Raw genomic sequence first — 17,441 nt, forward strand, 5'->3', positions numbered from 1 at the left:
AAGTGGTTGGTCTGTATTTCCAGACACAGAGCATTTTTTCATATCAAATAGGACTTGATAGTAGTAGCACATGGAAAATAATCCATAGAAGAAAAGTCAATTCCTTGCTTTGTGTTCATGACAGGGAATCTTAGGGAGATTCCCACATAAGAGACTTTTATTTGCAAGAATTTCTTTGAGGAGCTTTCTCAAATTGAAGAGGGAGTAGAAGAGGTTTTGGAACAACGTAATAAATTAATAATAGCAATTAGAAGGACTAGACAGTATTCCCCACAGTGTTTTAAAAGAACTCAGGTAGATAGAAACTGCTAAACTGTCATGTGCAGCTTACTGCCTAAATCAGCCTCAGTTCCAGAGAAAGGGAAGGCAGCTATACTTACCCCATTGTTGTACCTTTCCTTTAGCCCACTTTCCCTAAACCACTGTAGTACCTTTTCCACTACCAGTAACTGATTAAGTGTAAGTATTCTCATATAGCTGTATCCTAAAAAAAATAAGCCTGAGGACATGGCACAGAATTACTTGTTGGGAGCAGGCCAGTGTGTGTGATCTGTGCACTATGTTATTAAAAAAAAAAAAAAAAGTTGCGCAGGAAACAGCTTGCATAAATCATGGCATTTAATACCTAGACTGCATCTGCCTAGCAGGGTCTTTTTGTACGGGAAGTTTCATCAGTATAATTATGTGGGTTATACTTAAATGTGAATTTATATTACTAGAAGTCTACCACTATAAATTCACATTTAGACCTTCTTTTCCTAGCATAAGAATTACGTTCCTGAATTACATTCCTTGTTTATTTTTGTCCTGTTTTGAAAGCAGCATAAGGTCTATCGGAAAAAAGGCCTGTTCCCATTCCTAGGCTAGAATGGGACTGTGCAGACAGGGAATCATGCTGTTAATAGCATCCTGTTATTAGTCTACAGTCTGTGTGGGCAACTGTAGTTCAAACATAAGGCCTCATTCTACATTGCTCAAATGGTATACTTCTCTCATTTTCAGTGATACTCCATTGGCTCACAGAGTCACAGTTTGGCTCATTAAATTTTAGGGTACAAATACAGGATCCCCTGATTGACTTGACTGTCTCACAGTAATGCAAAGTTAATTCTGATGGATGGGAATTTTATAACGCATCCTGAAAGAAGGATGTTGTAGGATCGTGGTGACAACCAGGACTCAGAGAATAAAACCCCAGGGTTTCTGGCCTGCAGTTGTTTTTTGGACTGTTTAGATTTTGTGACATCCAAAGCATTTGATATAAGTGGGCTTGACAGCTGTAATTTGCACATGAGAAACAATAAGACCAATTTCCTCTCAGTCATTTGAATTCCTGTATTGTTTCCTGTGCTATCCTATTAAAATAATAGTTCCTCTCCTACAAGATTAGAGGAAATAGGCAAAATTCTGCCATTTCTTTGATGTACTGCTACAGCTTCAGGTTAGTTGACAGGTTGGAAATAGAAGCAAATGTTGGCTCAGTAGTGTCAGGGCTGGCATCCCAGTGAATTCAGACTCACTTCTCCTTGTATTCTGCAATACTTTTTTTTTTTTTTTTTTTTAAGCAAACAGGACAGGCGAGAGACATCTTCTGCAGCAGCAAATAGATGCAAAGCCAAGAAAGGAGAAATTTCTTTAATCTTGTCTAAGTGAAGCATCACCTATTTGATTCTGATCCTTCTCAGTTCCTGGGGGATTCTGCACACCCTTTCCTTTTTTTTTCCAATATTTTTTTTTTTTTTTTTTTTTAAGCAAACAGGACAGGCGAGAGACATCTTCTGCAGCAGCAAATAGATGCAAAGCCAAGAAAGGAGAAATTTCTTTAATCTTGTCTAAGTGAAGCATCACCTATTTGATTCTGATCCTTCTCAGTTCCTGACATAGCTGAGTAGTTGTCTTTTCTTCTCCAGCTTAGATGAGTAATGCTGGGAGAAGCAAGGTTTGTCACAGTATTCGGTATTTAACACAGACTTACATATGTGTTTCTAAGACACAACATTTCCAGAGAAAAATGTGAAGCCTTATTACTGCTTTGGGTCTTATTTTATGTTTCAGAAAGGAGGATAAAATCTATAGGATGCAGGTAATTTTAGGGAGCTTTTCATAGCCCCTGTATGCTTTCAGTAGAGCACTGATGCGCAAGGGGCTGTTTCTCTGCTCAGTTTGCATGCATGCAGGACAGTGTTACACGCAGGCTCTGAAGGGATAATCAGCCTTCATTCCCATTCTCCCCAGGTTCATCCTGAGTGTGAAACAAGATCCATTGCTATTTTTAAAACTACCCCAGTTTTATTTTCACTTTGCTTTTCATTGTTTAGTTGCTTTATTACCGAGATCAAAACTCCACTTTATAATTGCATTTGTAAAGACAAAAGCCCAAATGATACAATAAGTGGAGAAGGGATGTAGCTACATATAAGTGACACGGTTCATCCTCTTGTTATGAACTCAGTAGAAAACCCATTTGTAGGTTTACAGAAGTTATGGTCAGGGACAGGATGAACCTAAGATACTATTTGTGTTCTATGGTAGTTCTTTGAAAAATGCGTTATTATCAACAACTCTGACTTCATTAGCCTGACAATGCTATTTCTGCATTATTTTATCTGTATCCGCATAAGATATCATATCAGTATCTGTGTTGCCAGTGTGCTAAAGGCATCACCATGCCTTTCCCTGCTTCTGAGATGCATGCTGTCATCTTTGTTAACAACTGGATGATACCCAGTAGCTTTCCCTGTGTATGTGACTGTCGTGGTTTAACCCCGGCTGACAACTAAGCACCACCCAGCCGCTCGCTCAGTCCCCCCGCAATGGGATGGGGGAGAGAATCAGAGGAGTAGAAGTGAGAAAGCTCATGGGTTGTGATAAAGACAGTTTATTAGGGAAAGCAAAAGCCGTGCACGCAAGCAAAGCAAAGCAAGGAATTCATTCCCTGCTTCCCATGGGCAGGCAGGTGCTCAGCCATCTCCAGGAAAGTAGGGCTCCATCACGTGTAATGGTGACTTGGGAAGACAAATACCATCGCTCTGAACATCCCCCCCTTCCTTCTTCTTCCCCCAGCTTATATAGTGAGCATGACATCATATGGTCTGGAATAGCCCTTTGGTCAGTTTGGGTCAGCTGTCCTGGCTGTGTCCCCTCCCAGCCTCTCGTGCACCTGGCAGAGCTGAGAGCTCAGAAGTCCTTGGCCAGTCTAAGCACTACTTAGCAACAACCAAAACATCAGTGTGTTAGCAACATTCTTCTAGCACTAAATCCAAAACACAGCACCATACCAGCTACTTACTAGGAAGAAAATTAACTCTGTCCCAGCCGAAACCAGGACAGTGAGAAGTTAGCTGAGGTCACATCCCCTGTTCTTGAGTGGCAATCTGGGCTGCCCTTATGTGAAAACAAATCAGAAGGTTCATGCTCTAAATTTCAGTTGTTTCTGCTTAACTGGGCAACTGTAGGGTTTTGAGTTTTAGGAGACTCTTAGTTAAACCCAAATTTGCATTCTTTTATATTTTCACTACTAGTAAAATTTCTAAGATCAATTTAGTTGCCTACCTTGGAGCTGTTTCCCAGGGTGACTTAGGATCAGCATGTTGTAGTCCCACTAGTATCAAGAGGAAGTTAAATACTAAACATGGTTGCTACTTTCAGGAGTTCCTGACATGTGACTGCACCTCTAGGCACTGAAACCCCCCTGCAAAACTGGCTGGCTGTCTCAGCCTTGTGTTCAGATAGGTCTCAGTTACTTCCAAACTTGCAGATTCAATGTTTAACACTCTGCAGATGTGTTTGCTGTTTAATAATATTGATAAAAATTACTTTAACTGTCAGGAGTGAAAACCAGCGAACAACAGATTCCACTTACTGCACAGACCACAAAGATACTGCCCATAATTCCTGAACAAGAGCATTGTCATGTGGATGCATCAACTGTAGAAGGTGGGTAAATATCTTACAACTCTGATTTTTCTGGTTTGCCTCATATTTTTAGAATTAATAGCATGCAATGTCTGCTCAAAACAAATTACTACTTCTTCTAGCCAAGTATATATGAGATGACATACTGGAAAATGTGTTTTTTTGAGACCTATGTGCAGGGAAATAAAATCAATTTTCCTTCTGCTACCAGGAGTCATCTATAAAGTAATGAGTTAGCCTTTTAAACCCTGTGTGTCCCTGAAGGCCCCAGTGCAAACTCTGACACTATTTTTCTGGTGTAGAATATTGTGTCCTGAACTTCAGCATTATGGTTGACATTTGTTTATGACAAGGGCAGAGGAAAGAAGCAATTCACAAATGCTCTCTGAAGAGAATCACATGTTTGAAATAAATAGTTTGCTGATCAGATTCCCCAAACAAAAGAAATAAATTGCTCTGTTGTTATTACACCAGTCAGAAGGAGTGACAAGAAGTAGGTTTCAGCTTGGAACTAAAACTAGTCTCCCACTATCTAACTTTCTCCAGCCCTTGTACTCCACTACTGGTTTCAGGAAGTCCAGATGTAAGGAAATGAGTCTGAAAAGAAATGTGCACTAAGAGACACCTCTTCCTGGCAATACTTGTAATGCCTAGAAATGGAACAGATGCTACTTGAATAAGTACTAGGGACTAATGTATCAATTGCATAAATAAGGCTATGGCTACTTGCACAGATTATATTACTGTTTATGGTGAATCTTTTAGGTTAAAAGCTTAAGAAGGTCCTTCTTCATGTCTATTTAAATTGGATGGAGTTTTATTGAAAACTCAATATCATGTCATGCTATCTTTTTAATGTGTTAAAAAAATTGATGTACTGAAGAACAGTTTGATTTTTGTGCCTCATGTGGAACCATAAACAAAGATGTATGTTGAGAGCAGAGCTAAAGAAGAAATTTTAAACAGCATTGCTGACAAAAAATTAAGTACTGCCATAATAAATTAGTAATTGAGCTAGATTATTGTTCAGCTTTTGAGAGAGAATATCTGGGTTACGGGATAGCATATTATAGTAATTAAAAATACTTACCACTTTTTAAGTGATTCCCATCCATAGATCTTAAGAGGACTTACAAAGGTGAAAAGTTGTCATTATTTCTATTCTAACATGAGGATATCGGGAGGCAGAAAAAGATAACATGATTAGGGAAGCTTGTGACAGATGAGAGCAGTTGTCAGATCATCAGAGTTCAGCTGTTTGCTGTCTGGAGGTCACAAGCTTTTGCTGAGTGAGCAGGCCCTTTCCCAGAGCCCCATCAGCCTTTCTGTAGGGCAGCTTCTTCCTTTCTCCAGGGACTCCTCCCAACCACTTCAGTTCTAGACCTTTTCTTTTTCTGATACCTGTCAGGTGTCTCTCAGGTAAAGCTTTATCTTCCTAAATCCCTGTCTGCCATGTACCTGCCCACCTTAATTGTTTCATGTGAGAGCATTTGCTTTCAGGTTAAAAATAATACATGTCTAAGGTTTTAATAGGATGTGTTGCTAAGGGGGTGCTCACTAGTATTCAGTGCCTTCATTTATACAGTATTATGGCTTATCAGTAGCATGCCTTGTTCTTCCAGGATGTTGATTCAGCAAAACAAATCATTTAGAAGCAGGAAAATAAGTCATGGCCCATTCCCATACAAATTTAACTTTTGTGTTCCTAGAGGTGGGAGTAATCATTGGGATCGAGCTGCTAGCACTCCTTTTGCTTTCATTATCTTAAGTGGTACGTGTTGAAGGGCCATAAGAAGAGATGGAACAACTTTGCAGATCTTTGATTGCTCTCTGAGACAATATATGAGATCCAGGACAGTTTGGGATGAAGTTACCCCTTTCCTTAATCTCTGTGTCAGTGACTGAAAGAAAAAGATGAGGTAGCTTGAGAAACTTGAAATACCTTCTTCCAGTGCTGCGCTGTATAGAAGCAGGCTTGCTTTCCAGGTCATAATGCAGTCTTGTCAGAAGAACTGCTGACAGTGAGGTGAAAGCTGGGTGTGATATGTGGGATTAATGCTGAATACGTGAAATTGCAATGTAATATGACATTGTGTGTGGAAAGATCATTAAAGGGTGTGGCTGGAGAGACAAGAACCTAGATCTAGATCTTGCCTTTCATCACATTAGGTTTTGAATAACATTTCTCAAAGGAATACTCTCTCAAAGCTAAATACTCTGTGAAAATAACAAAAGTACTTTCTGCTTTAGTTTTGCTTCACTTCCTGCAACGAAACACTTCCCCCTTCATCTGATAAGGTCAGATTCAACTCATTACTGCTTGTGTTTGTGGGTGTTTCAGCAGCTAACGTTGTTGCAGTTACAGGAAAGCTTGCTAGCTAGAAGTCCTTTTGGTTACTTAGGCTGTGGAAGGAGATTGTGGTCTGCTTTTCTCATGAGTGCTAGGGCTGTCTCTACAAAGTCTCTAGAATGCTGCTAAAGATTAGTTTGCTCAACAGGGAGGAGCTGGCTGCATTAGAAGTGGTGCACATGAACAGCTGGGTACTGAGACTGACTGAAAAAACCCAGGATGATTAAATTCCCAGAATTGACAGAGACAGTTAGACACTCCATCAACCTGTTGATGCAACCTGGTTTTTTCTTAAGAAGGAGGTTGGCTGGAGGTAAGAAGTGTGTACCAGGAGCTTCTTGATCAAAAAGCATCATCTTTGTGTCACGCTATCAGTTGCTCCCCTGAGGCACATGCATTTCAGCCCACTGATACAACAGCCACAAACAAGGAAGGGTTCTAGCCTGAACTAGAAACTGGAGGGAGCTCCGGCAGTGATAGTGCTTACATCTGCCCTTCTCCCCTTCAAATCTGGCTTCAGGCCGCTTGGTAAGAGTTACAGCTGATCTGGATTTGATCCAGTTACCCTGGATCAAACAGGCAAGACAAGGACAGGCAAACCACTTTTGAGTTATGCTTTTCCTCATTTCCAGCTAGCTGAAGCTGCACTCAGAGAAAGCATTAACCACAGCACAGAGTGCTTATCTGCCTTTTATGCAAGGAGGCTAGCTGCACCGTATGTGTGGCAGGTACAGCAGCAGCTCTAAGGAGGAGGAAATGGAAAAGCAAGGCTCATTCTTACCACTGTCGTTATTGCTGCTGAGCTGGAGAACCTGCTGATGTCCTCAGCAGTGGCCCTTAACCCAGCACATGGAAAGATGAAAGGCTTGACAACATTGTTTTTAGCCACAGAGATTTAGTAAGTTAAAATCCAGATTGGACAGGAGAGCAAAGTATAAGGCATATTATTTGCTTATTGTTCCGTCTGCGCCAGGGAAGCATTTGTCTTGTTAATAGACAGAGAGAGATCAATAATCAATGACACACTGCTACTTTCTGCTGAATTTTTCTTTTTACATCAGAAAAAGACATGTTTCTTTTTATGTTTTTTTAATTGTCTTTTTAACATCTTTATATTTAAGACAATACTATTGATCATAGAATGTAAGTATATTGATAAGCACATAGCCACACATGTGCATGGTCATGTTTATCAATATACTTACATCCCATGTGTGTGTATATCTATATTTGTGTGTGTGCAGAAAGGTGCATGCACATGCTCCATTCCGTACTGTTCATTGGTTACTATCACACTGACAGCTAATTCAGCTAATAAAAAATGTACCAACTTCTGCACTCGTACCTTTGCCAAAGGGGAATCTTTTCAGCATAGGTCGCTTCATGTCTCTGTGTATTTTCATGGTAACTATTATGATTACGTTTGAGTGCTGAAGTTGAGAATCCTCCTCTGTTTCTGCCATCTTTCATTAAACCACCATATTTGCAACTGCTAAGGAAAAAACAAGTGAGCCAAGTCTCTCAATTTCTTTAAGACAATCCTCTCTTTACATATGACAGCTCTAGATGTATTTCCTTTGTGCTGTCAAAATTACTGTAAATTTCAGGGCTGCCATTTATTTAGATAGGAAGCATGAATATTTTATTCAGGGCAAATATTTGCATTCAGAGGCAATGCTGTTCAGGGGACAGCACGCTCTGGAGACCAAACTTTTTCAGTCTCTGCCGATGACATCCCATTACTAATTTGCACCATGGAAATAACTGTTTATCCTCAGCTAAAACAGAGATAGTGTAGTACTTTTAACTTTAAAAGCACTGCTTGCATCAGCTATTATTTTTAGCAGCTCTAAAATGCTGTGGGATGTATATCTGGGTCTGCTTTTTTTTTTTTTTAAGCGAATACTCTCTTCTGTGACAGATGAAAAGACAGAAACAAGAAGCTGGACTGATAGCAAGAAAGCTGGGAGAGCAGACCAGAAGGATAAACACAGAATTTATATATTGAAGCGAGGCTACTAGCTACCTTAACTTAAAAAAATGCAGCATGTGGAACAATGAGAGGACTAACATTTCTGAACATACTTGGTTCGATGGCCATTCTCTGAAAACAGTGGGGGCAAAGAATTATTAGAGTAAGAAATAAAAGTGGGCAAATAAGAGTCAAATCGCCATGCCCATTAAAACACCCATGTATATGGTAAGCAGCCCATCTGAAGGTGTTAGAGCATTCAGCAAGATGATTTTGCTTATGGTTTAGCCCTGAATTTATTGTTATGTAGGGAAGGTTTGGCTCAGCTTGCTCTTAGAGGCTTAAGAAAGCCTGTCCCAAGGAGTGACTTCTCCCTGTGTTTGTCCTGCCATCATGGCAGTCTGTCTTTCCCCGGTGGTAGGGCCACATGGAGGCTGGGCAGACTGGCTGTGCATGTCTTGCTGGCCTCTTCCATACCAAAGGTGGACTTCATGCTTACAGTCATCAGGGCAGAATAAAAATCACATGTGCATAGCATGAAGAGTAATTGTGAGCCCTCTCCCACAGCACTCCTGTCCTCTGCCTGTTTAGGGGGAAGCAGCTCTGCAGTCTCTGAATCAAAAGGATCATTAATGGGTTTCATGAATGACTAGGGACAGAACAGTGTTCTCTCTTATTTGGGGAAATTAGAGACAGATACAGACCTGACAGTTCCTGCATGAAGTACTGACATTTTATGAGGAAAGAAAGAAGGAAAACTCAGTGTCTTAAAGCCAACTGCTGTGGATTTTTTTTTTTTTGTAAAAAGTGTCCAGTGTCATGCTCTGAGCTGTTGTTAGATCAGATTCATGCAAATTGGTCTCTATTACCCCAAACACTTTGTTTACTGCATCGGTCTCTGACAGTCAGCGCTCCAAGGACAAGATGAAACAATCTTAGTGTCCTGCCTCCCATTAATTCTCTTAAAACTGGTGGACATGTCAAAGGCTGCGTAAAACCTAATGGAAGTTCCACATCCGCAACTGCCAATGATTTTAGTACGCTGCCTCTTGACATCAACACTTCCATCTCTCTTTGTAAAGAGCTTTGAGATCCTTGAACATGTAAGGTCTGTATTTCTTTCTGAGTGCTAGTGTAGCTGTATAGTTAGATAAGACAAGCTGGTCTCCCCATGAATATAGAATTTAAGGCACAATCTTATCTTCAGTTGAAATGGATTATAAAATGGGAACACAAGGTAGATGACAGGTAACTGACAGGGAAAGCGTGTAGATGGCTAAAAAGGTGAAAACCTCTTTCACAGAAATTGTAAAATAAAAGAAGTTGATGGCTCCCTTTCCTCTCTTACAATCTAAAAGCACGTGGACACAAAACTTCCTGTGTGGGGTGGTTGGCACAAGAGATCAGTAACTAAGGGTGTGAGAGGCTGATTCCTTTCCAGCTACATTCAGAGTATCATCACTGCTTTCATTTTCTAAGGGTACCCTCCCATAGCAATTTAGAAATTTAATTTTGCAGTGTCCAGTTCTAATACCAGGAAAATTTTGTGCAGGTCCACCTAGGGTATTACCTGGGCTGTGGCTCAGGCCCCTGCCGCCTTCCTGCAGAGGTCTTTAAATGCCGTCATTGCAGAATTTAGCGGCACAAACAAAGGGCAACTAAAAATATTCTTTGCCTGCTTTTCCTTATGTGCTTTTGGCTTTACAAAAATGTTTTCATATTTTAAAGAATCCCTCTCTGTCTTTAAGCAAGACACCCACACAAACAACAGAAGATACAAATTCTGCAGGAGAAACAGTAAAACTTGTGGTTCAAAACATTCTAGCAAAGGCACGTACCAAGTACACTCGGGAGCCAGAGGAAGATCACAGTTAAGCTGTTTTTATAAATCATGCATGTATTTGTAAAGAACAGTAGGTGTGATTTTAAATTGCTGGGATCCTTCCAATTATCCTTTTGACACTTTTTCTGAAAAGCATCATCTCAGTGCTCAGAACTGATAGTAATGTGGTTAAAATCATCATAAAATTGGGTGAGATGCTGCTGAAGGCAGAGGTTCCTACCAGTACTGACATACTGGGTTTGCCAGTTGGCCATTTTTGTAAGACTTCATTTTTTATGCTTTGATGAATTTCTGTAGATAACTACGAAAAAAGATTTATGCCCACATGCAGCTTTAAATTGTTTTCAGGACTGCATGCAGTCACTCAGTTACATATTTCTTTTTTAAATATCATGAAAGATAATTCCTCCTCTGTTTCTGCTTCTGTAATAGATTCAACTCTCAATCATACATTAAAACGAAAACCCCTTTCAGTACGAAAGAGCTCACAGAACCAGATTGCTGAGCATATTCCAGGGTACTTGGCACAATTACTGGGTTCTGCATAAAATGCATGCCAGGATGTGTTCCTCTCCAAAACAGACACTTGGAGGTTTTTGAAGGGAAGCACTCCTGCTTTCTTGCAGAAGTGGGCTGTCATGGTCACTGTGCAGGCTGTTTGAACTCCCCGTTCCATTAGCCGGCATCAATTTTTGATGCATCGTATCCTGCACTTGTCATTTTCTAGCTCACTTCAGTGCTGCTGCTTCCAGTATGATTTCACAGCCAAAGGAACACTTCTTATCCCAGTTCTTAGGATGTAAAGGCAAAGGGAGACAGATGTTATTGGGCCTGCAGTGACACGAACTACCAGAATGGGCGAAAAACTACATTTGCTTTTTCACTCAGTGTGAGCATAAGAAGTACAGAAACCCTGTGCTTTTACCCCCAGTGTTGTATAGTTCTCTAAAAACTATAGATGAGCTTGATTTGGATCTGGGCTTTTTCGTATTTCAAGGTTCATCGTCATGTGCTGCTTTGGGTGCTGCAGTCCAAATTTCAAAAGTCTCTATGATTACTGAGAAGTATTTTTCTCTTGGCAAGGTGGGAAAAGCTGCTCTTGTTTCATTATTTCCAAAATTTGTCCTACTGTATATGAGTATGGTATGGGAAATGCAACTGGGCACAGGTTTGCAAATTCTCCTGTCCAGCTGCTGGCTCGGACTGGCCTATTTTTACTTTTTCCCAACTGGGTAATTTAGTTTATTGGCTCAGCTGCAGCAAGACCCTGTTAATAACCCAAATTTACTTCTGAACACTCTGCTGCAGGTGGAGTAGTTCATGAAGAGATGTCCAGGAGCTAACACAGTGGAAAAGATTCTGGAGTGAAGGCAGGTATCACACAAAACTCTTCTCCCCTCATCTGGCTGTCAGGAGGGAAGAAGCCTGATCAGCTGTTTGAAGGAAAGAGAGCAATCACCACCTACCATTAGAAGAGAGTTCCAGACTGAACCCTGGGTAGATGGAGACAATCTGCAGAGACCCAGGTTGAGACACTTTGGGGACATCCTTACTGGCGCTCTTCAGCCTAGTGGATGCAGTGACCACTCTGCAGGGCAGCGCCTGGCTCTGCCCACCCTTGGTTTGCCAAGCCTCCCTGAAAGCGAGTGAGGTCCCGTGCTTCTCACTCAGGTTCCTATATCATCCTCTTGGGGGGCAGGTACCTAAACCACCATCATGTCAGCAGGTATCCTTCCTAGGTCTTTTGCTCCAGTCTGGTGTGTATCTTCTGTTTTGTCTGCCTCTTAGTTACATTGTTGTTTTCTTTTGCAATAAATGGGAAAATTCTTTACTGTGAAGGTCAAAAGAATGACATTTACGATAAATTGGAAAACACTGCTTTTTCAACCTCCTTTCTGATACCATTTTCTTTAGTTTCAGATGTCACCATTTAATGTATGATTACTATTGGATGAAAGAAGACACATCATACACCACAGACGAAAGCATCTCCATTTCCGGTTTGCAGAGCTATGTTACCCATCTTTTCATGAAAATGCCAACTATGCATTTTAGCTCCATTTCATCTGTCATCAGAACTATTTGGTATTAAGAAAATACGAATGATGGACAAACGTTTTGCTGTAGAATCAACTTCGGTAGGAGAGTATAGATTTCACATCTGTTTTCAGTTCATTCAGGATTTATCCTTAATCATATGGATGTGAGAGAATCCTTGCAAAAGTTGCATTTTCTATCTGAGAAGAAATTTATTTTGTATTCTCCATAGGACAAGAAAGGCTGTTTAAAGATAGAAACGATCCTGTACTTTTCTGAAACAAGCACGGTTTTCAGCCTGTTTAGTGCTCCATGTGACTAAGATGCTTAAAATTTCTGGCTGTTGAGGAAGGTGGCCAGAGGATCATAGAGGGAGAGGATTCTGCAGTACATTTTAATTTCTGCAGTAAACCAGGAAGACCTTCATAAACTTTGCAACATCTTAGTGGATAAGGAAAAAAATGTGGAAAAGTAGTAATTTGGCTTCAAACCACAAAATCAGTATTATTGGTTTTTAATAACTCATTAAGACACCAAATGGGTTTCATACTTTTTGATAAATTGCATTTCTATCTTTTGTACTAGCTTACGCCATTAGCATTCTGACTCATTATCTCCTGGAACTTTCCTTCCTTCCCATTTATTGCTGCTCCTCGGAGGGTGATGGAGCTGTTTGGGCTGAGCAGGGTCCCAAGCTCATTCAGTGCTAACACATTATTTGCGGGTACAATTTAACCATCAATTACTAGGCAGAGACAGAAATTGCAGAGCCAGGACTGCAGGCTCCCTTGTGCTAAATCCGTCAGGATGAACAGATTGTAAACTGCCCGTTGCAAATATGATATGCAGCAATTTAGCATCACGTTAATACTTTATAACCTCCATCCTGTATATTTATATAGCTTTTCCCTCCTGAAGCTTTCTGAAATTGGTTCTCCAGTCATTATACTGCACCAAGCAGTTCAGATTTAATAGGAATAGTTGTGAACATTAGCTTCTGAATGATTTGAGGCCATATGGAATTTTTTATATTTAGCTGGATAAGTCTGAAACATTTGTTTCTATTGTGTGTTACCATCTTATAAAAAAAATCAGATAAAAATACTGACTTTCTTGATTTGGGGGCTTTTGAGGCTTTATTGCTTATCTGTGGCAATAACTTAAAGCTTTTCAGAAATGGATTTTTTAATACAGTCTATTTGTCACAATTTGTTTCTGGTTGGTTTTTTTTCTTCTTCTTACTATAGAACAGCGACTTACAGATGAAGAGACAAATCTATCTCCGATCACTGCAGACTCGCTGAGGCTGTGTTAGTCAGTGTTCAAAGGCTTCGGGTGGTGGCACCACCTATCCCTCTTGCCCTTTGGTAATCCAGAGAGCTTGTTGGTAGGGACAGCCCTGCTCCTTGTGACCCCACTTTAATTTCCTTTCTCCTATAATTTAATTCTCTTATTCTTGCTGCCTGTAACCTCCCTCTTTTCTTTTCCTTGGATGGCTACACTGGGACTTACTGGTTTATTACCCACAGTTATCCCACAGTTGCCAAGTGTTTGGTGTTCCTACCCTGGAGGGTTCCATCTTTCAAGTTACCTTTAAAAACACCAAGAACAGGTAAACCTAAGAGGCTTTTATGGGATTTTAATCTCTGTTGAGTAGAGCTTACCTTGTCTTGCAAGTATGATCCAACCTATAGGGAACAGTGGGAGAATGGGGAGACATTGGTAAGAATGGTAAGAAAAAACACCATGATCCTAAGGTAATTCAGGTTGAAGGGGACCTCAGGCAGCCTCTAGTCCAACCTCCTTATACTGGACGAGGAAGGAAGGGGACCCAAAAGCAACAGGTTTGGTGTCTTCCCATCTTCTCCCCTTGGTTTCTCCCCTCCCATGTCATCTTAACCCCTTGTCTTCATCTCTGGCTTTTTCAACCTGTGAGGGGAGAAAGGTCATCCCGGGGCAGCCTCTCAAGCCCAGGAAGATGGGCAGGAGGGAAGAACCTCAGAAACCAGCAGGGGAAGCAGATGTGAAGGTGGAGGTGAGTGGGGTGAACAAAACTGGGGGGGAAGGCAGAACTGAAGGGCTACAGGAATGCGTGAAACAGACGGGGGACAGGACTGGTAAGGGGGCCGGAGCAAAGGCACAGGCCACCTTAAATAACAGCCACATATAAGCTGCTGATACAGGGTCTGAGACAAGCACAGGCAGGAGGAGTAGGACTGCATTTTTACAAGTCTAATAAATGAGTGGAGGGGCTTCTGGAGGTGCTTTAAAAGTTGTCTGAATTACCCAGTGTTTTGGCTTTCATTTAGGTGCCACTGTCTGACTCAGAACATAGAGCATTCGAACGCATCAACCCTGTAGTGCAGAAGAGAAGTAGCACACGCTTGTTTGAGTCATGTCTTCATGCCTTCCTCTTTTCAGCAGCAGCCAATTCAGTTCACTAAGAATTAGGATTAGTCCTTGCTGCAAGTTTTCTTAGACTCCTTTTGTACATTATTGTAGTGTCGCATAAGAAATATTGTTTCACTCTGGGTAAAACGTTGGAAAGGCAGAACGACAAGCTAGCGTCCCGCTTGGAGCCCAGGAGGGCACCTCCTCAAAAGACTGTGAAAGGGATGCTGTGAAAAGGGGGTCAAAGTGGGGAGACTAATAAGACGTTCTTGGCAGATGTGCTCTCAGGGACTTTTGGGGCGCAGGCAATGGAGTGAGCACCGCAGATCTGGAGTGATCAGATTAGCCGGCTGCTTTCCTTTGAGCTCTTCCTCTTTGCATGTACTTATCTTTGACTTCCTTCCTCCAAGTTCATGCAGGTTTTCATTTTACTTCAGAAGTGCCATTACTCCAGTTCTGCTGGAACTAATCAGGTGCCAGCTCTTGTTTATTCTGAACAATGTTGAAAAATTCTCTTAGAGGGTCTTTTCTCTAATCCAACCTTGAAAATCATCGCAATTTCCAGAGAGCACATCCTTTTTTTTTTTCCCTTTGAAAATAATTTTCCCTTTCTCATCTTTTTAATGCAGCTCAATTTTTGACATTTTATTGTCAATTTTTTAATTCTAAAGCTGCACGCTATCGTCAATATTATGAATGCTGAGGCAGGAGTCAGAGCATGGAAAACGTACAGGTTGCACACCAAAAGCAGCTGGTTATGCCCTCATATTCTCGGCAACAAAGGTTGACCTGAGACAGGAAAAAAGTGTTTAAAGTACAGAGGGCTTTCCAGTCAGACTGTAGGAACTTCAAAGTAGGTCAGACTGGCTGATGGTGCCACGTTAAGCCTTGCTCTGAGACAGTTTTAAAAAGAACTGGGGAAAGTCCTTTTCCACTCTTTACATTCTTTTGAGAATAACAGAAAGGACAGGGCTGTCATTTGAAATAGAAGTGGAATGACTCAAAGATAATCCTGTGAGCTGGGTGACTGCTCGTATGACAAAAACCACTTTTGTGCATCAGGAAAAAGGTGAAAAATCTGTCTTTGTCACTCAAAATACTGTGGTGTTTCAGACTCATTGAAGTTGTTATGAATCCTGACTGGTGGGTGACATTGGAAACATCATTAAAAAAGCACCTCAAATTGTAATGGCTGTTATTTTGTGTTATATGATTGAGGCACATTTTAGAGGAAGGATATTAACGGCTTCAGCGGATGATCTAAGCAGCATGAGGAAAGTAGAAGAGACAGTTCCTTTGTTTAGCTGTCTCAAGCAATGGATGCTGGAGCGTAGGAACAAATCACGGGGAAGAGATGTTTACACATGAACAGACTATACCCTAAAAAGCAGCAAACAGCTTATGTCCAAAAAAAAAAAAAAAAAAAAAAAAAAAAAAAAAGCAAAAAGCAAATACCTTTAATGTAGAAATACAGCAAACGACTTGCCTAATAGTTTACTTCCAGCTCATCCTTCAGTCATGTCCTGTAACAGCGGATCATCTGCAAGGCTGTAGGTATGCAGACATTGCCTTAAGTTTCACCTCGATAAATTTCTCAACTGCATGAGGGCAAAAGCCTGCTTCCTTTGTCTCTGCATAAAAAGGTGTGCTCAAAAGTGAAGGGAATGCCCTGAAAAACAGATCTGCTCAAGAGAACAGGTAATTTTCACAATCTAGGTTATTTTTTAAGTAAGTACTTAAAACCTAGCAGTCTGACGAGTGCCAAGGCACTTCCAGACCTGGAAAAAGGTGGTGATGAAAGAAAGAACAGTCTCCCTTAGAAGTTTTAAGGCAGCTTCTGGTTTTGTCAGACTCTCATAATTCCAAACATAAATCACAAGATCAGAAAGTGACAGACTTCACTGAATACATCCTGCCATCACATTATTCTTCAAAACATTCTTTTTTTGTATACTGTCTCAGTTCAGTATCTCACATGATTTATTTGACTGATGGAAAAATACAAACCAGCATAAACAAAATATTCTGGTTACATCCACATAGTACTTTTCTACTGAAATAATATTTACCTAAAATAGATTTAAAGATACAACATTCAGTTTTCCTAGGACAAGATGATTGCATCTGAGATCAGACAGAGTATCCCCATGCTCATATTCTGCCCTGCTTCCCTTCCTACATTGTACGGATGTAAATACTTTTCAGTCCACACGTTATTTTTTATAGCTTCTTTTACTTTAGGGTAAGGTACTTTATTCAATACATACATAATTTAAGCAAGACAGTGAAACCTCTGGTAAGGAATCTCTCAGACAAGCAGCCTTTGTCTTACGAATGCCCCTCAACCGTTTCAAACAGGATCCCCTGAGGCTTCTAATACTATTATCGTTCAGCCTCTGCTAAAAGGCACCACTATTAGTCAACACATTTTTCTGACAGGTTTAACACTGTATATTCTGCGCTGCATTTCAGGTTAAAAAAACCCCCAAAACATCCATCTGAAAAAGTAAGTAAAATCATTTATGCCTGAGAACATTAACTCAGCGTAGGAACAATGCCGAATGGCTATTGCTGTGTTCCGTGATTCATTTGGCAGTAACGCCACCGGGTACCTGATGCAGAGCTCCACTCCAATGTGGACAGAAAGGCTTCTTGATGAAAAATAATGATGAAATTAAAGTAAAAATAAATCCAGGATGTAATGATTGATAGGTGAAAACACTAGACTTTTCTTGACAGTCTTTGTTTGAAAAGTAAAACAAGCTTTTAACCAGATATTGTGTTCCACCTGCCAGCATAGAACAATGGAAAAAAACCTGCATTAAACAAACAGGCCTTTGTACAGGCTACGGAATGCTTTCACTGATGTCCAGATCTTTAAAACTGGAAACCGCTCATGATGAAGCGTATGGAGCAAGGACACGGTCCTCGAT

The 17,441-nt window shown here is 40.7% G+C and overlaps 1 protein-coding gene across 5 annotated transcripts in view; it reads left to right on the forward strand.

Annotated features, from left to right (window-relative positions):
• The window catches only part of TMEM156 (transmembrane protein 156), a 26,449-nt gene extending 13,119 nt beyond the window's left edge, over window positions 1-13,330 (forward strand). The window contains exons 6-8 of one of the 5 annotated variants that reach the window (XR_004842341.1): window positions 3,829-3,936; window positions 11,389-11,806; window positions 11,995-13,330. Coding sequence is in view for 4 of the 5 variants with exons in the window: in XM_035896779.1 (XP_035752672.1) it covers window positions 3,829-3,936; window positions 11,389-11,423 (143 nt within the window). In the remaining variant the exon portion in view is untranslated. Of the gene's footprint in view, window positions 1-3,828; window positions 3,937-6,413; window positions 6,559-11,388; window positions 11,948-11,994 lie in introns of those variants that run through there. The other 4 variants (XM_035896779.1, XM_035896780.1, XM_035896778.1 and 1 more) reach the window with 4 other exon arrangements.
• The last annotated feature ends 4,111 nt before the right edge of the window (window positions 13,331-17,441 follow it).

The sequence above is a fragment of the Egretta garzetta genome, unplaced genomic scaffold (genome assembly GCF_000687185.1).
Source record: "Egretta garzetta isolate BGI_Z169 unplaced genomic scaffold, ASM68718v1 scaffold256, whole genome shotgun sequence".
Lineage (NCBI taxonomy): Eukaryota > Metazoa > Chordata > Aves > Pelecaniformes > Ardeidae > Egretta > Egretta garzetta.